This window comes from Amblyraja radiata, chromosome 11 (assembly GCF_010909765.2).
Source record: "Amblyraja radiata isolate CabotCenter1 chromosome 11, sAmbRad1.1.pri, whole genome shotgun sequence".
NCBI lineage: Eukaryota > Metazoa > Chordata > Chondrichthyes > Rajiformes > Rajidae > Amblyraja > Amblyraja radiata.
In genome coordinates, this window is record NC_045966.1 from 41,891,301 (window position 1) to 41,911,456 (window position 20,156).

General features: G+C 43.1%; 1 protein-coding gene across 17 annotated transcripts in view; it reads left to right on the plus strand.

Moving 5' to 3' along the window:
- LOC116978589 (protocadherin beta-15-like) overlaps positions 1–20,156 on the plus strand; it is a 216,984-nt gene that overhangs the window by 140,552 nt on the left and 56,276 nt on the right. For 4 of the 17 annotated variants that reach the window (XM_033029823.1, XM_033029838.1, XM_033029839.1 and 1 more), the window contains exon 1: positions 8,852–11,433. The exons of 10 other annotated variants lie outside the window; for them this stretch is intronic. In XM_033029823.1, coding sequence (XP_032885714.1) covers positions 8,959–11,433 — 2,475 coding nt within the window. In that variant the 5' untranslated portion in view covers positions 8,852–8,958. Of the gene's footprint in view, positions 1–782; positions 3,359–4,956; positions 7,529–8,851; positions 11,434–14,093; positions 16,518–20,156 lie in introns of those variants that run through there. 3 more of the 17 variants (XM_033029837.1, XM_033029832.1, XM_033029841.1) reach the window with 3 other exon arrangements.

A 20,156-nucleotide genomic window follows, 5' to 3' on the forward strand; every position in this document is an offset into this window, starting at 1 on the left:
TTCAATCTGTCTACTAATTGCCTTCAATCTATTCCCGTTGGCTCCACAGTCGTCTGTAGATACAATGATAATTAATCCCACGGTTATGGTGTTCAATTCTTCTTGTCATTGGTCCTTTCAGAGTGTACAGCCTCTTGTGTGGGACACCATCGTCGTTGCAAACGCTAGTTTCAACCTGATGGACTCCATTCTGAGGTTATCCATGCACTCCTGCCTGAAAAAATGCCAATTCATTTAATAACATTTTTCACATTTAGTCATCCGAAATTCACACAGTGTACCATTGCCAATTTTATTCTGTGGTCATATTCAAGTGTTTTAACCGTATTCAATGTTAACTAGAAAATTACAAGTAAGCCTACTTTTGGTGATTTATTCAGTGCAGGAGAACATCCGGCCACAATCAATTTATACAGCAACTAAGTGTCAAACCACTTTAGAATTTATCATCGTTTAAGGAATACAAAAATAATGAAAGAAAATAGTAGTTAGATTTTATATCGCACTGCCTTAAATATAGTTACTTGCGCCAAACTTTAGAAATGCAGTCCAGCTTTAAGAAATGTGGAGTGCAGTCATAGGTTGAAGTTAAGTCAGCCTTTTCCACCAATGAGAGGCTGTTATGTGTGCGGAGATCCTTGCTGCCCTACCCTCCCCTTCCGCCATTATATCCGTCTGGATACCGTGTAACATGGATAGAGCTGTGCTTGCTTACGTTCGGTTCTTTACATTCATCTTCTGGCGAAATTATAAGAAATAAGAAGGTTTGTCAGAAATTGTTACGCAGAATCTTTTAACAGCACCTTTGTTTTATTTTTTCGTGCAATTTAGTGAAAATGGAATAACGATTCACTCTTTTTAGCTGGAATTGTTCAACGTCGCCGCGTTGTTCTCAAATCATTTGAAATGCTTTGTTCTGGAAATGGAATTTTATAAACGATATTGGCTATTGAAATGGCAACTTTTTTACTGTATGATCCCTTTCTGGCAAATTATTTCTGGACAGATACGTTATACGATTCCTGAAGAATTGAATGCCGGAGCTTTTGTTGGAAATATCGCAGAGGATCTGGGTTTGGATATAAAAGATCTCACGGCTCGCGGCTTTCACATTGTGCCTGGACCTAGCAAGGAGTATATAGACGTAAATTTAGATACTGGTGTTTTGTTTGTGAAGGAAAAGATGGACAGAGAACAGTTGTGTGGGCAGAATCGTGTTTGCACATTCTATATAGAGGCAGTGATTGAAAATCCTCTGAATGTGTACCATTTCCAAGTGGACATTTTGGATGTAAATGACAATGCGCCGAGATTTCCCGAAAGCCAGTTCAATTTGGATATATCGGAGGTGGCTGCTCCGGGTACGCGCTTCGCCCTGGAGCGCGCAGACGACCCGGACGTTGGCACCAACTCGGTACAAAGCTACCGGCTGGTAGACAACGGCTATTTCTCCCTCGACGTGGAGACGTTGGGCGGCGACGGAAAGTTACCGGTTTTAGTCTTGGAAAGACCGCTGGACAGAGAAAAGGAAAGCACGCACAGGTTGGTGTTGATGTCGAAGGACGGAGGGATTCCTGAGCGATCTGGAACTGCCGAAATACTGATAGGTGTAGAGGATGCCAACGACAACGCTCCTGTTTTCTCCCACCCCGTCTATAGGGTCAGTTTGCCAGAGAATGCACCCATAGGTATATTAGTGATAAAATTAGATGCCTCGGATTTGGATGTTGGTCTGAATGGGCAGATAGTATATTCGTTTGGCAGTCATACTTCGAATCGAGTTCGGGAACTTTTTGTGCTGGATTCGAATAGTGGCGAAATCAGAGTTAAAACCACATTGGATTACGAGGAAAATAGTGTTTTTGAGATTAACGTTCAAGCAAAAGATAACGGGCCATACGCTACCGTTGTGTACTGCCACGTGGTGGTCAATATCGTTGATGTGAATGACAACCCTCCTGTGATAACGCTGACATCTTTATTCAGTCCTGTCGGGGAAGACGCTCTACCGGGGACTGTCGTGGCTCTGATCAGTTCCACAGACAAGGATTCGGCTGAAAACGGGCACGTGGATTGCGAAATCCCAAATGACCTTCCTTTTAAACTGGATTCGTCCTTAAATAACTATTATAGACTAGTTACCCGGGAAACGCTGGATCGTGAACGTGTATCATTTTACAATGTAACTGTGGTGTGTGGCGACGCCGGGAATCCTCCGCTAACATCGAACAAAACGGTCCTGGTGGAAGTCTCCGATATAAACGACCATCCGCCTCAATTCACACCGCCTATGTATACAGCTTACGTGATGGAGAATAATGTAATTGGTGCGTCAATATTCACTGTGACAGCTTTGGATCAAGATCTAAATAGGAACGCCCATCTGTCCTACTTTATTTTGGAGACTCAGATTCAGGGCATGTCAATATCCACGTACGTTTCCATTAACTCGCACAGTGGAGTCATATTTTCGCAGAGGAGTTTCGACTACGAACATCTCAAAAGCTTCCAGGTCCAGGTTCAGGCGCGGGACTCTGGGATCCCACCACTTTCTGGCAACGCCTCAGTGGATGTGATGATATTGGATCAGAATGACAATGCTCCGGTGATCGTGCATCCGTTACCCGAATTCGGTTCCACCGTGTTAGAGACGATATCCCGGCACGCAGAACCGGGCTACCTGGTCGCCAAAGTTTCGGCTACTGACGGTGACACTGGCCAAAATGCTCGCCTTTCCTACCAGATCCGTCAAGCTACAGATGCCGCTCTCTTCACCATTTCACCGGACACTGGAGAAATCTGGACCATACGCAGTATTAGGAAGAATGACGCCGCCAAGCAAAGGTTGGTCATCTGTGTTCAGGATGACGGATCGCCGCCTCTTACAGCCACTGTGACAATCATCTTGTCTTTAGTTGGAAATGATAGACAAATGCTCTCAGATGTGAATAATTTGTCTGAGGGTGCCGAGTTTGCTTCTGGCACCAGCTTTTACCTCGTAATAACTTTAGGGATCACATCATCCGTTTTTCTATTGATATTGATTATCCTCGCCATTAAGGTCCATAGAAACTCTTCCCTTGGCACAAGTGGTTGTTTTACAGCAAGAAACTCATTGCACAGAGCCAACAGAAGCCTTCAGATACCACCAAACTATGTTGAGGTATTTGGAGGTGATCCTCTTTCGCAGGGTTTCCGCTATGATTCATGCTCAAGTTCACATTCTGTAAAGAGGGATGTCAGGTTGTCCAACAGTGGATCTACGCGTAAGAATTACGCTCCTGGTGGCATTTTGGGAAATGGCGAAACTTTACAAACCCACAATTCAGCACAGTACAGGAACACTCTAAATAACGAGGTGAGGTTGCTATTCGATGGCGAAAAAAACACCTCATGGGTTTCAATTGGATGTACAAATGATTGCTGAAAATGCGTAGAACCCGGACATTGGATTTTGGCAATATCTAAGAATAAGTCATATCAGTGTCCATTGTGATCTGAGTTTCCAATCGCTATTTCTGGACCTGCCCCTTTGTTAATCAGACATTTGCCTTTTGGTGCGTTTATATTGACAACATTTCGTTTCATGTGGTAGCTAGGAAATATTGCCATTGAGAACGTATGGATCAAGTAATTTCACACGACAGTCCTAAATATATATTATCAACTACACTTTGGTGGTAGAAAACCACGAAATAGTGGTCACATTGGATAAAGGGTCTGGACGTTTAACGGAACTCATTTCCATGGTTCTGATATCATGAGTTTTAGTATTTTATTGTTTTTTGCATGGAGACTTTGTGATATAATATGCTTTATTTCCCAAGGGAAAGAACTCGTCAGCAGTCAACTTGTTTTATAAAATGGATTGAATGGGAATTAAGCATAAGAGTTTACCAAAATATGTGTAGCTGGTTTGTTCAAGTGTTCAAGTGAGTTTATTGTCATGTGTCCCTGATAAAGACAATGACATTCTTCCTTTGCTTCAGCACACAGAACATAGTAGGCATTTACTACAAAACAGATCAGTGTGCCCATATACCATAATATAAATATATACACACCTGAATAAATAAACTGATAAAGTGCAAATAACAGATAATGGGTTATTAATAATCAGAGTTTTGTCCGAGCCAGGTTTAATAGCCTGATGGCTGTGGGGAAGTAGCTATTCCTGAACCTGGTTGTAGCAGGTTGTTGTTTTGAAATAGGCACAAAACCATGTGCAACAAGCTTTGCAGATACAATGAACTGCAGATGCTGGTTTACACAAAAGGACACAGAGTGCTGATGTAACTCAGCGGGTCAGCAGCTCCTCTGGCGAACATGGATAGGTGACTTTTTCCATCGGGACCCTTTAGATTGGAAGAAGGGACCCGAGCCGAAACGTCACCTGTCCATGTTTTCCAGAGATGCTGCCTGGCCCGCTGAGTTTCTCCAGCACTTTGTGTATTTTTGTATCAAGCATTGACTCGTCCATAATCGCATAAAAGGTTTTATTTTTTAATACATGTGAAGTATATGTACAGATAGCATTATCTGATTTGTTTAGATAGAACTAAAAACAAATCTTATCACTATATTTCGGTGACAATAATAAACCTATATTTAAAGCTGGTGGCTCTTAGAAAATCCACCAAAAGTAAGCAGGGCAAATGAAATCAAATCAATGCGGGAAATTGTGTAAGAAATTTACATAGTACACTGATAAAATATTGCTGAGATAAACAGGGACATTCCAGCTTTAAGAAAGGTTCCGGGTGGTGATTGGTTGAACGTCAGTTCACCAATCAGAAGCTGCAATGTATCTGGTGATCTTGACTGCCCCCTTCTCTCCCGGCCACCATTACGTATGATCAGATACAATGTAAAACTCCGCATAGCGAGCTGCGTAGCGCTGGAACGGGTTCTGTATTCGAAAGCATTGGATATTTTAATTGAAAGGAGAAGGTTCGAACACAATCTTAATAATAAGGTATTTTGGGCAACGTTGCCTCTTTTATCTTTAAAACTGGCATTCATTCCAGAGAAAAACGGTGAATGGCGTGTCGCGCTGAAGTAATTGCAATGCGTTGTAAAGGAGATGGGATATTTTAAAATATGTTGGCTGTTGAAATGGTCACTTTTTTACTATGTATTATCACCCTGGGTTCTGGTTTCGGGGCAGATTCGCTATTCAATGCATGAAGAACTGCAAATGGGTGCCTTTGTTGGAAATATCGCCGCCGATTTGGATTTAGACGTGAAAGAGCTGGCTTCCCGCAGCTTTCGGATTGTGTCTAGTCCCAGGAAGCAATATTTTGATGTAAATTTGGACAATGGAATTCTTTATGTGAAGGGGGAAATTGACAGGGAGCAGCTCTGCGGGTCGAACCCCGTGTGCACATTGTTCTTAGAGGCCGTGATTGAAAATCCGTTGACGGTGTATCATTTTCAAGTCGAGGTTCTGGATGTAAATGACAACGCCCCCCGTTTCCCCCATACCCAAATCCGCCTGGAAATCTCGGAGATTGTGGCGCAAGGGGCGCGTTTTGCCCTCGAGTCGGCACAGGACCCAGATGTCGGAAGCAACTCCGTTCAGACGTACCAGTTGGGCGAAAACGAGTATTTCATCATAGATATTCAGTCACGCCGTGGAGATGGCAAGTTACCGGTGTTAGTGCTGCAAAGGCAACTGGACAGGGAGAAACAAACGAGCCACAAGTTAGTCCTGATTGCCAAGGACGGAGGCATCCCACAAAAATCTGGGACTGCTCAGATAATTGTCATAGTGCAGGATGCGAACGACAATGCGCCGGTGTTCCAGCAATCGGAATACAGGACGAGGTTGCGGGAAAACACACCCAGGGGAACCCTGGTAATCAAACTCAATGCTACTGATTTGGACGACGGTGCCAATGGAGAGATTGTGTACTCATTCAGCAGTCATGCCTCCAGCAGAGTCCGTGAAATGTTCAGCGTGGATTCTAGAACCGGGGAAATCAGGGTTAAGGGCAACTTGGACGCCGAGAAAAACCACGTTTTCGAGATCAACCTACAAGCTACGGACAGGGGACCTTATGCAACTCCTGTACATTGTGATGTGTTGGTGGATGTTATTGACGCCAATGACAACGCCCCTGAGGTGACATTGACTTCTGTATTCAGTCCTGTCAGCGAGGACGCCTTGCCTGGCACATTAATCGCCCTCTTTAACGTGGGTGACAAAGACTCGGGAGATAATGGACAGGTACAATGCCAAATATTAAGTGGTTCTCCTTTCAAACTAGATTCCTCTTTGTCGAACTATTACAGATTACTGACCGAGCTGCGGCTGGATCGCGAAAATGTCTCAAAGTACGATGTTACAATTGTATGCACAGATGGAGGAAACCCCCCACTCGCGTCCAAGAAATCGATCCGAGTGGAAATTTCCGATGTAAATGATAATGCCCCACGTTTTGCACACCCTTCATACACCGCTTACGTAACCGAGAACAACGCTATTGGGTATTCTATCTTCTCGGTGACAGCTTTTGATCCCGATATAAACCAGAACTCTCAACTGACTTACTCTATCATTGAAACATGGGATCAGGACTTGCCAATATCCGCTTACGTGCTTATTAATTCGGAAACTGGTGTCGTCTATGCTCAGAAAACTTTTGACTACGAACAAATGAAAGGTTTCCAGCTCTACATACAAGCACAGGACGCGGGAACTCTACCGCTGAGCAACAACGTTTCTGTGGATGTCATTATCCTCGATCAAAATGACAATGCTCCAGTCATCACCCATCCACTGCCAGGGTACGGATCTACGGCCGTGGAGACTGTGTCGAGGTTCGCCGAACCTGGTTACATGGTTGCCAAGGTGTCCGCAACCGACGCAGACTCCGGCCAGAACGCTCGCCTCACTTATCAGATTTTAAAATCTACAGACACTGGCCTTTTTACCATTTCGTCAGACTCGGGGGACATATGGACAATCCGTGGCGTCCTGGACAAAGATCAGAGGAAGCAACGTTTGGTCGTTGCTGTAAAAGACAACGGAGAGCCGGCACTGTCAGCTGTTTTAACCATCATGATCTCGCTGGAACAAAGTCAATCAGAACTGTTGTCCGAGGTGGACAGTTTATCGGATGAAGCAGTTTGGGCTCCGGTCACGAGCTTTTACTTGGTCATAGCCTTGGGATTAATTTCTGTCATATTTCTAGCAATTTTGATTATCCTCGCTATTAAAGTTCACAAAAACAGGCGGGGCTTTGATGATCGTAACTCCTGCTGTTTTGTGACAAGAGGTCGAAAGGCGAATAGGAGCCTTCAGATACCCCCAAACTACGTTGAAGTATTTGGGGGTGACCCACTTTCTCAAAGTTTCCGCTACGGTACCTGTTCAACTTCAAACTCTATCAAGCGAGACTCCATGTTCCGCCGCACTTGTAGCTCGCCTACTTTCAAGAATAACGTCAATGCATACCCGGTCAGGAAGGACGAGATATCACCAGTAACAAACCCTGCAAGCTGTAGAAGCATTATCAATAGTGAGGTGAGAAATCTGTCTAAACCTGGGGGGAACAACACTTTGATTTGGATGCACGTCAAGATCTCAACTGGTGGGAAAGGGAATATAAAGATTCGCATCTATTCCACGCTTCTCTTGATCGACATCTCTAGACCAAGCTCAAAGTCTTCATTGTCGTTTCATCTATTCTTCACTTATTATATTTATTGTTATAGTTATTTTACTGCATGGGGTCCTTGTAAGCTCTATGTGCATTGTTTATAATGACATTCGCGATTATAGCCAAAATATCGGCATTTTATGGCAGTATATATGATAAATCACCTTTCGGTTTTCTAACAGTCAAAAAGTCTGCAGAAATACAATCAGAAACTGTTGGAAAGTCTTAGCGGCGTAGACAGCATCTGTAGAAACATAAATAATGTTTCAGATCTGACGAGGGCTCTTCGTCTTTAAAAGTCAAGTCTGCGTTCTATCTCCTCAGATGCTTCCTGACCTGCTGAGTGTTTCCAACATTTTGTGTTTTTATTTCAGATTCTCAACATCTGCAGATTCATTAATTTTCAAAATATCTCGAGGAAGAAACTTTACATGTGGACTTTCATAGGTGTTATTAAATGTTGACGTTGTCATTCCACCTATGGGTAAATAGTTTAGTTTATTAATATTATCACTTGTACTGAGGTACAGTGAAAAGCTTTTTTGTTGTGTACTATCCAGTCAGTGGAAAGACTATACATAATTACAATCAAGCCGACCACAGTGTACAGAAACATGCTAAAGGGAATAACGTTTAATGCAAGTTAAAGTCCATAAAAAGTCAAATTAAAGATAGTCAAAGAGTCTCTAAAGGTAGTTCAGGACCGCTTTCTAGTTGCTGATAGGACGGTTCAGTCAGCTGATAAAAGTTGGGAAGAAACTGCCCATGAATCTGGAGAAAGAACGCCATTAAATGCAGATTATTTTGACAAATTATGTTTTATGCTTTAAAAAAATGTTTGTCCGAAGGAATAAGTTTAAGATTTTGAAAGGAACGGTAGAAAATACTTTTTAAGTGTGCAACCAGAAATGCTGCTTTTACGCAGACGTTTTCTGGGCCGTTCTTGCTTTAAGCAGTGCTTCGGACGGCGATTGGTTGAATGCGAGCAGGCACGTTCACCAATCAGATGCCCGAAGTTTGCTGGAGATCTCTCCCTATCCACCATCACGTAAGATCAGCCACAGTGTAAAATGGCCAGCGAGCTGCGGAAAGCGGTATCTGGTTCCGAGCATGCATTTTTGGATGATTCTAGAAATAGGAACATCTGCATTAGTTAATGTGTGGATTTTCAAATTGCACAGGTATTTTTTTACAAATGAAATCTTTGTAAAATTATGTAGAAAGACGTTTATTAAGACTGTTTCGTGAACGGAGCAGGGCTGCGCCGAGGCATTTGAAATGTTTTTCGCTGGAAATGGGATATTGTAGAATATATTGCTTGGGAAAATGGCATCTGCTGTACTATATGTTCTCCTTCTGGCCTCTGGTTTCGGGACAAATTCGTTATTCTATTCCAGAAGAACTGCAGCTTGGTTCCTTTGTTGGTAATATCGCAGAGGATTTGGGTTTGGATGCGAGAGAGCTCTCGGCTAGAAAATTTCGCATCGTGCCCGGGATCGGCAAAACATATTTGGACGTGAATTTAGACAATGGGATTTTGTTTGTGAAGGAACGTATCGACAGGGAGCAGCTTTGTGGATCGAGCCTTACTTGCCTTTTACCCATGGAAGCCGTGGTGGAAAATCCTTTAAATGTCTATCGGGTCGAAGTGGAGGTTTTAGACATCAATGACAACGCTCCTAGTTTTCCAAATAATCAGTTCCGTCTTGAAATCTTTGAAGTGGCGGCGCCGGGTGCCCGCTTCCCTCTCGAGTGCGCGCACGATTCAGACGTGGGAAGCAACTCCCTACAAAGCTATCGCCTGGTTGGGAATCAGTACTTCGCGCTCGACATTGAGACCCGCAGTGGGGATGAGAAGCTGCCGGTGTTAACGCTGGTGAGGGCATTGGATAGAGAGAAAGAACCAACTCACAAGTTACAACTAATTGCAAAAGACGGTGGGATCCCTCCAAAATCATCCACTGCTGAAATACTAATCGCAGTACAGGATGTCAACGACAACTCTCCAGTGTTCTCGCAGTCGGTGTATAGGGTCAGCCTACATGAAAACGTGCCCAAAGGAACACTAGTGCTAAAGCTTAATGCCACTGACCTGGACGATGGTTCTAATGGGGAGATAGAATATTCCTTTACCAGCCACACCTCCGCCTCGGTACGTGAATTGTTTGATCTACATTCTAAAACGGGGGAAATCACAGTGAAGGGAAATTTGGACAATGAGTTAAACCGTGCCTTCGAAATCAACGTCCAGGCAGCAGATAAAGGCTCTGCCCCACTACCTGTGTACTGCCGTGTTCATGTGGATATTACAGACGAGAATGACAACTCTCCCGAGGTGACGGTAACTTCTTTATTCAGTCCAGTTAGCGAAGACTCTCCTCCGGGGACCGTGATAGCTCTGATTAGCACTACAGATAAAGACTCTGGGAAAAACGGAGAGATTGATTGTCAAATTTCAAACGACCTTCCCTTTAAGCTGGAATCGCCCTTAACAAACTATTACAAACTGTTAACCGTGGGGCAATTGGATCGCGAAAGTATCCCCAAGTACGATGTCACTGTACTTTGCACTGATTCAGGATCGCCCCCACTTACTTCCAAGAAGATCATGCAGGTGGAGATCTCGGATGTAAATGACAACGGGCCTCGTTTCAGCCAATCTTCATATACAGCTTATGTGACGGAGAACAACGTCATAGGAGCCTCGATCATAACAGTGACTGCTTCAGATCCTGATATGAACCAAAATGGCAAACTATCTTATTCCATTCCCGGAAACCAGATCCACGGTGTGTCGGTAACCAGCTACGTGTATATTAATTCAGAGAATGGAATGGTATTTTCGCAAAGAAGTTTTGATTATGAGGAGCTCAAAAACTTCCAGTTCCAGGTACAAGCACGGGATAGCGGAGTCCCGTCACTCACGGGCAATGTTTCCGTGGAGGTTGTTATTCTTGACCAGAACGACAATGCCCCGGTTATTCTCCACCCATTGCCTGAACGTGGATCAACATTCATGGAGACCATGTCTCGCTCTGCAGAACCAGGTTATTTGGTTACCAAAGTGTCGGCCATGGATGCTGACTCGGGTCAGAATGCTCGCCTCTCCTACCAGATCGGCCAGGCCACTGACCCGGGACTGTTCACCATTTCACCTGACACGGGCGAGGTATGGATTATCCGTGGATTGGTACAGAAAGATGCGACCAAGCAAAAGCTAATAATTGTGGTGAAAGACAACGGAACGCCGTCGCTTTCAGCTTCCATGACCATCAGTTTGTCGGTGATCGATGGGGATACCCAGCTACTGTCTGATGTCTCTGGTTTTCTCGACGATGCTGCTTTCAAGTCCGCGTTGAGTTTCTACTTGGTGATATCTCTGGGGGCAATTTCATCCATTTTTCTGCTGATTTTAATCGTCCTCGCCGTGAAGGTCCATAAAAGCAGAAGCGGCTTTGGTGTTTACAGTTGTTACGGGGACGTCTGCTGCTGTTATAGGCCAAGACGTTCTTTCAATGGGATTCAGAAAGCCAGCAGAAACATTCAGATACCTCCAAACTATGTGGAGGTGTTCGGAGGCGACCCGCTTTCTCAAAGTTTTCGCTATGGAACTAATTCGACTTTAGGTTGCACTAAGAGAGATTCACGGTTTCCCGACACGTGTAGTTCATCCGCAATGGCATATAAAGTCGGGGGTGGTCCTAATGAGAAATACGATTACCTGCACTCGCAAGCTCCTGCAAATGATAGAAACACTGTAAATGCTGAGGTGAGGTGTTCCCTAAGAAGAGAAATAGCTACCTCACAAGTCTGATCTAGTTGCGCTTATTTGCAGTTGAACATACTGTTGACGCTTTCTGTTTGGTGATATGAAGTTCAGTGTGATAACTCAAAATCATAACCACAAAGTACTTTGTTTTTACTTTTGGGTCTTTAAGCAATCTAAGTATTATGTTGTGATTTTATTTGAAGGAGATAGGGGTAATTGGTGTTAAAACGTGGTCGTTAGTGACGGAAGTTTCACCTAATTTTAAAGCACGCAGAATTGACTATAATGCAGGGAACAGTACAGGAAAATAAGTTAAAGTCATCAAAATTAAATCTATTGCATATGTGCAATAATTTCATCAACCCACTAATTTCGTAGAAACAAAGGATTGCATATACAGGTTAATATTTTTTTTTAAGGCAGAAAGCCCTTTTAGAAACATAGAAAATAGGTGCAGGAGGAGGCCATTCGGCCCTTAGAGCCAGCACGGCCATTCATTGTGATCATGGCTGATCGTCCCCTATCAATAACCCGTGCCTGCCTTCTCCCCATATCCCTTGACTCCACTAGCCCCTAGAGCTCTATCTAACTCTCTCTTAAATCTATCCAGTGATCTGGCCTCTACTGCCCTCTGTGGCAGGGAATTCCATAAATTCACAACTCTCTGGGTGAAAACGTTTTTTCTCACCTCAGTCTTAAATAGCCTCCCCTTTATTCTACGACTGTGGCCCCTGGTTCTGGACTCGCACAACATTGGGAACATTTTGATGCTACCTGGCTCAACAGGTCAGGTAGCATCAATTGAGTACATGCATAGCTGACGATCCGGGTCCATGCCCTTCTTCGGACACTGTAGGAAGGAAATACGGATAGTGATTTGCACCGAAGATAGGCACCAAATGCTGGAGTAACAAAGTGGGTCAGGCAGCATCTCTGGAGAAAGGGATTAGGTGACGTTTCGGATCGAAACCCTTCTTCAGACCGAGACTCAGGGGAAAGGGAAATTAGAAGTATTAAAAGGTTCAGAACATATCAGAGCTGGCACAGATGACCAAGGAGCCCACAATAGTCCTGGCTTCTTCAGACTGTTCTTTTGTCTGTATTTTCTAATGTTATTATCGAAGAATATGCAGCAAATGTTGGAGTAACTCAGGGATCAGGCAGATGCTGAGTTCCTCCTGTACTTTGTATTTTGCTCATGATTCCAGCATCTGCAGGTCATTGTATCTCTACCCTGCGTATAAAGCTGTACCGACTCTAAATCGAACCCTGTTACGTTGACACTGCCGTATTTTATAATTATATTAGCGGTTGATCATTTATCTTGACAATATCACAGTTCTGTTCTTACATAGAAACATAGAAACATAGAAAATAGGTGCAGGAGGAGGCCATTCGGCCCTGAGCCAGCACCGCCACAATGATCATTGTGATCATGGCTGATCGTCCCCAATCAATGACCCGTGCCTGCCTTCTCCCCATATCCCTTGATTCCACTAGCCTCTGGAGCTCTATCTAACTCTCTCTTAAATTCATCCAGTGATTTGGCCAAAAACTGCCCTCTGGGGCAGGGAATCCCACAAATTCACAACTCTCTGGGTGAAAAAGTTGTTTTCTCACCTCAATCTTAAATGACCTCCCCTTTATTCTAAGACTGTAGCCCCTGATTCTGGACTTGCCCAACATTGGAAACATTTTTCCTGTATCTAGCTTGTCCAGTCCTTTTATAATGTTATATGTTTCTATAAGATCCCCCATCACCCTTCTTAACTCCAGTGAATACAAGCCTAGTATTTTCAATCTGTCCTCATATGACAGTCCCGCCATCCCCGGGATCAATCTCGTGAACCTACGGTGCACTGCCTCAATCACAAGGATGCCCTTCTTCAAATTACGAGACAAAACTGTATGCAATACTCCAGACGTGGTCTTACCAGAGCCCTATACAACTGCAGAAGAACCTTTTTACTCCTATACTGAAATCCTCTTGTTATGGCCAACATTCCATTAGCTTTCTTCACTGCCTGCTGTACCTGTAAGCCAACTTTCAGTGACTGGTGTACAAGTACACCCAGGACTCGCTGTACCTCCCCCTTACCTAACCTAACCTAACCCCATTGAGATAATAATCTGCCCCCTTGTTTTTGCCCCATCAAAAACATCATAAATAATAAGTCACGTGAATGTAACACATTTGGCAGAATATTGAAACAATTGAATGGGAAGAACTAGCTGGGGCATCATTTGTCATGGGAACGTGCACTTATTTTATAGACAATGCAGAAAATGTATGGAAACTATTGAAAATATTTTAAGCGCGGCATTTAAATCTCTAAACCAACAGATTCAAATTTAGGCAGCGCATCTTTAAATATTGGGATTCCACAGTTGAATTGGTGCCTCTGCTTTAAGAGACGATGTCTCTTGTGATTGGTTGTTGGCGAATGTAGCTGTATTTACCAATCAGAAGCTGAACTGTGAATCGAGATCCCGACAGCCCCTTTTGCCTGCCCTAGCCCTTATCCGCCATCTCTTCTGACCGGATAGAAAATGAATTTGGATTGGGAGCTGCCTAATATTGCGCCGGGATCGTGATTATTTGGAAGATTTGACTGAAAAGGAAATATTTCAAAAATATATCACAACTGCAGGTATTTTCTTATCAAGGAGCTGCTTATTTTGCATTTAAAAAAATGATAACCACTTTACTCCAATGAATACACGAGCAGCGCCGCGTCGTGCTGAAACAACCGGAATGCTTTCTGCTTGAAATGGGATTATATCAAACATATTGGTTATTAAAATGGCAACTGTTGTCTTTAGTGCTCCCCTGGAATTTGGTTTCTGGACAGATGCGGTATTCGATTCCCGAAGAATTGCCGCTGGGAGCCTTTGTTGGGAATATCGCTGCTGATTTGGGTTTAGACATCGAACAGCTCCCGGCACGGAATTTTCGCATTGTGCCAAGTCCCAGGAAACAGTATTTCTCTCTGAATTTAGACAAAGGGGTTCTAGTGGTCAACCAGAAAATTGACAGAGAACAGATCTGCGGTACGGTGCCCGGTTGTGCCTTGACTTTCGAGACGGTGATCGATGACCCTCTGAACGTGCATCACATCGAGGTGGAGATTGTGGACATAAACGACAACGCTCCTCTGTTCCCAAAGAATGAATTCCGCTTGGAAATATCTGAGGTGGCGGCGCCTGGTGTCCGCTTCCCATTAGAGTCCGCGTACGACCCGGACGTAGGCACCTACTCGCTCCAGACCTACCGATTGGCGAGGAATCAATATTTCGAGCTTGAGATACAGTCTCGCAGTGGGGATAGTAAACTCCCGATTCTGGTAATGGAAAGGGCTCCCGACAGGGAGCACCAGACTACTCTACAGTTGTTGCTGACGGCTATTGACGGAGGCATTCCTGAACGATCGGGCACGGCGCAGATTATTATCCGCATTCTGGATGCCAACGACAACATGCCTACGTTTAGCCAGGCGGTTTACAGAGTCCGCTTGTTGGAAAATGTGCCCGTAGGAACGCCGGTGATCAAAGTCAACGCTACTGATCTGGACGAAGGCTCCAACGGAGAGATACGTTATTCGTTTGGTAGCCACGCTTCTGCCCAAGCGCGGGAACTTTTCAGCGTGGACCCTAAAACAGGACAAATCCGAGTGAAGGGACCTCTGGATTTCGAAGCAGGAGCAGAGTTGGAGATTAGCGTACAAGCTGAAGATCAGGGTTTTTTATCTGTGCCTGTGCATTGCGATGTGCTTGTTGAAGTTGTGGATGTGAATGACAACGCGCCGGAGGTAACAGTTACCTCTCTGTCCAGTTCAGTGGCAGAAGATGTCCCGCTCGGGACAGTGGTGGCCTTAATCAGTGTGACCGATGCAGATATGGGAGAGAACGGCGAAACACGCTGCCAGATTCCAAACAACCTTCCTTTCAAATTAGATTCGACGTTCAGGAACTACTATCGACTGCTCACCAAAGATGCGCTCGACCGAGAAACGGTTTCTCAATATGGTATCACCGTTACGTGTAGCGATGCAGGCTTGCCGGTTCTAACCACGAACAAAACCATCCAGCTGAAGATCTCCGATGTAAATGACAACCCTCCACGTTTCTCGCAGACGGTTTACACCGCCTATGTGACAGAAAACAACATAATCGGTAGCTCCGTCTATTCGGTGCCAGCATCTGATGCAGATGTGAATCTGAATTCCAAACTCTCTTACTCTATTCTTAAGACCCAGGCCGGCGGTTCCCCTGTGTTCGGTTACATCTCTATAAACTCAGACAGCGGCGTGATATCTGCTGAGCGTTCTTTTGACTACGAAGATTTGAAGAAGTTTCAGATCGAGATCCAAGCAACAGACGCCGGCGAGCTACCTCTGAGCACCAACGTCTCAATTAACGTGGTCATCTTGGATCAAAATGACAACGCCCCGGCCATCGTATCCCCGAGACCAGAGTACGGTTCGACAGCAGTCGAGATGTTATCCAGATCAGCAGAACCGGGTTATCTGGTGATCAAGGTATCCGCTGTGGACGCTGATTCGGGGCAAAATGCCAGACTGACTTATCAACTGGTGCAGGTGGCCGACCGCGGTCTTTTCACCATCGCGCCTGACACGGGAGAGATCTGGACAATCCGTCGAGTAGTGAATGCAGATCCAACTAAACAAAGCTTGATGGTTGTGGTAAAGGATAATGGCGTCCCACCACTTAAGGCCACAATGAATATCATCTTAACACTTGAGGGGAGCGACACAGAAACGCTCTCTGAATCGAGTGGTCTCAGTGAAGATCTCGGGTTCCCTTCAGACATAAGCCTTTACTTTGTCATAGCTTTGGGGACAATCTCGTCTATATTCCTGGTGATTTTAGTTATCCTAGCTGTTAAGGTCCACCGAAGCAGGGACGTTTTTAACCGCCGCAGATACGACCTGGACACATGTTGTTGCCTGGGTTCCACACATTCTCTTAATGGAATACAAAAAGCCAGTGTAAACCTTCAGATCCCCCCGAATTATGTTGAAGTGTTTGGCCGTGATCCACTCTCCCAGAATTGTTGTTACGAGGTATGTTCCTCATCGGATAACAAATAAAGGGGGCGACATATTTCCCAAGATACAAAGTTGAACTGCAAAGGGCAAGCGCGCCCCCAGTGGCAAAAGTTAACTCAAACTTCAAATGATGTAAATAGTAGAACTACTGTATCCAAGGAGGTGAGGCACACCGTGCAATAACACACTCGAGAACTAGTATTTTATCTGTGCAAGTCCTTTAATCCTCTCAATGTCAGCAGTCTTGCAGCAGAAATTTTGTGCCTAGCACGATTAAAACAATTAGCTCGAGAGAATTTCTTCCCTGCTTTCTTGTGGGCAGATTCACCAGTGAAACGTGTTGCTGTAATTTTAAGTTGACAAAATGTAAACATAATTAATCTTTCTTTACAAAGGGTGTTTTGCACCTTACATAAATGAGGCAGTCTACAGATTTTACCCCCAGAAATTAGATTGAGCTGATGGCATGATGCAAGAGAGTTACTGAAACTGAAGCACATGTAATGAACAATTTTAATACTAATTTGTGCTGAGTTCTATGTGTATCAGGTTTGAGAGTATTAAGGGTGTGTGGAAGGATAGTTTGTTCATTCCACGCAAAGCCAGTTAATCATACCATCCTTGAATTAGTTATTTTTGAGTTTAATTTAAATGGTAAGGCTATTAGAATTACAAATAAAGCCAAAGATTGTTGTTTATCTATATAAAAGTGCATTGGACAACTAAGGCATAGTATACAAACTATGTATAGGATCAGTCTGAAGAACGGTTTCGGCCCGAAACGTCGCCTATTTCCTTCGCTCCATAGATGTTGCTGCACCCGCTGAGTTTCCCCAGCAATTTTGTGTACCTAAGGCATAGTATACCCAGGTTTTAAGAAATAACTGATCGATTGATTCATAGTACAAAATAGTTTCATGAAATAATAAGAGAGTTGGGTTGAAGGGAGTTATGGAGCTACAGCAGGTAGAACACATACTGTATATAAACCATGAGAGTGAGCATTGCATGCATTTTTGCTCTTATTATAATGTATGCACTTACATTTTGATGTCAAAGCCTATGTTATAACTATTGTGCCACAGGTTAACTGTTTCGAGATATTGTTTGGCCCTAAATAATGCTAAAGTAAATTTGGATGAATATGGGATTGTCTTCAAACAAATATATTACAGCAGTGCTAAGGCAGAATATTTTTATTTGCCTTGGTACAAAAGTAACTTGGAGTATTGTGTGCAGCTCTTGATGCTACATGATAGGATGGATGTGGCTGTGCTGGAAAGAGTCCAGAGACATTCACCAGGTTGTATCCTGGATTAGAAGACTTTAGTCATGGGGAGTTATGGATAAGAAGGCCTTATTTCCCCTAGAATAAAGGAGGCTGAGGGGGAACCTGATGGAGATATATATAATTAAAAGAAACATAGATGTGGTAGACTGCCAGAATCTTTTTTTTTCCAAAAACAATATGGCAAAAGAAAGGATTTTAAAAAGAATCTGGGGAAAAAAACTTTTATAGAGAGGCTGGTTGATACTGTATTTCAAATGTACTGCCAGAGGAGGTGATGGAATCAGAAATAATTACTATGTTTAAGAGACATTCAGACAGACACTTGAAAATACAAGGTACAAAAAGATACTTAACTAATGAGCCAATGTGCTTTGTGTAAACGGCCAAAGTGATTAGCATGGATATGGTGGGCCAAAGGGCATGTTTCCATGTTGTATGATTCTATGACACTATAACTTCAAGGCTTTTAGAAAATATGGCAGCTTGGAGTTGGCTGGTCACCTCTAACTTTACTGAGGAATTTGCCTAGCCAACTCATTTGGACAATATAGGCTTGTTTCTGAATAAAAAGGATAGAAAGTCATGCAGCAGCATGAAATCTCTATTTGTTCCAGTAATCAACCTTGAAATCCCCTGGGTAATGCAAACAGAAAAAGGTGTCTTGGATGTAAGTGATAAAGTATCAGAGTCTTTCAGAAGATGAAGTACCTTTGAAATGGCTGAACATGCTAGTCTGTCACATCAGGTGCACACTTCTTTGAAGAATGGTCCAAGTGGATAATTGAACACCATCCTAACAGCAAAAAAGAATAAAATGTGATTCTATCCCTCTTGTAATTTGAACTGATCTTTCATAAAGCAGCCACTAAATGGATTTTGAACTACAAAACCATTTACTAGAGTATCAAATGAAAAAATATAGATTACTCATCCCAACAGTGTTACCAGCCTTCTGAAAAACACTGATGCGAATGGAACTTACAAAATTTAAGTATTTTTTATATTACATCAACATGCTCAGGAATAATGTAAGCTTTCCTATGCTTCAATACTTTTTTTGCCAAATACATACTCTACCCCTTTTGAATTAGAGAGTGACAGTAATTTTACATATTCCTACTGCCCCACAAGTCATGTGCTAGAAACGCGTACCCAGTCTTCTGTTTATTTAGATTTATTCATTCAAAATGATTGTGTGGTATAAAGAATTGGTATATTCAAAGTGCGATTGCAGTGTATATGTACAGGGAAACCACTCCATTTCAGGATGTTTCATTCTTCCTCTTTTTCCTAATTGCACTTCATGCATTCACAGAGGTAGTTGTATCGTTAGAAGATACTGTTTGGTGGAGCATTGATTTATTCAATTTTGTTAGCTGGTGCAAAACAAAGCTGCATAACTAGTTAATTAAAAAAAAATTGGGGACATATTTAATCAAGTTAGAACATGATATTAATATAGCATGAGTGAATAAATTTGACAGGCAATATGTAGCTGCTAACCTGAAATGTCTTTGCCATAAATTGCAAGGAATACTTGGCCTGAAGACTCTTGACTTTGGCCTGTATCGAAGACTTTAGACTTTAAAAATTCAGCACAGAAAAAGGGTCATTGGCCAACTGAGCCCGTGACGCCCAGCGATTATCCCCCTAGTAATATCACACTAGCATTATCCTACACACAAGGGACAATTTACAATTTTTTTAATCAAAGCCAATTAACCTGCAAACCTGTGTGTCTTTGGGATGTGGGAGGAAACTGGAGCACCTGGAGGAAACCCACTCAGTCACAGTGAGAACATACAAACTCTGTACAGACAGCACCTGTAGTCAGGATCCAACTTGAGACTCTGGCACTGTAAGGCAGTAGCTCTACTACTGCACCACTGTGCCACCCTGAAGGCTGAGAATTTTTGTTCATTCTATCATAGGTGAACTTACAAACTGATTTTTCTCAGTTATTCAGAGTGGCACTCGTTATATACTGAAAGCCATGTCACAATGTCAATATTATACATCTTTTTGCTGATTTAAATATATTAGATATATTTTATGCTGGTTAAAGTAAGGATATTTACTCTATAGTCCCAAATCTAAAACAATTACCTATTCTGAGAATTCAGAGGACCTCAGATTTTACATGTGGTTCTGCAGCATTTCATTTGAGTGAATTTATAAATCTACAATTAGTGCTTGCTTCAACACAAACCAACCTAAGATAACCTTTAGAGTTAAGAGAGGAATATCTCTCCTGTTAGTTAAACATCAATAATGAAACATAAAAAACCCCCCATCACTTTCCAGATCAATTATTAGTTAAAATGTTATTACTACAAACCCAAGAGTATGTGAGGGTTAGCCCC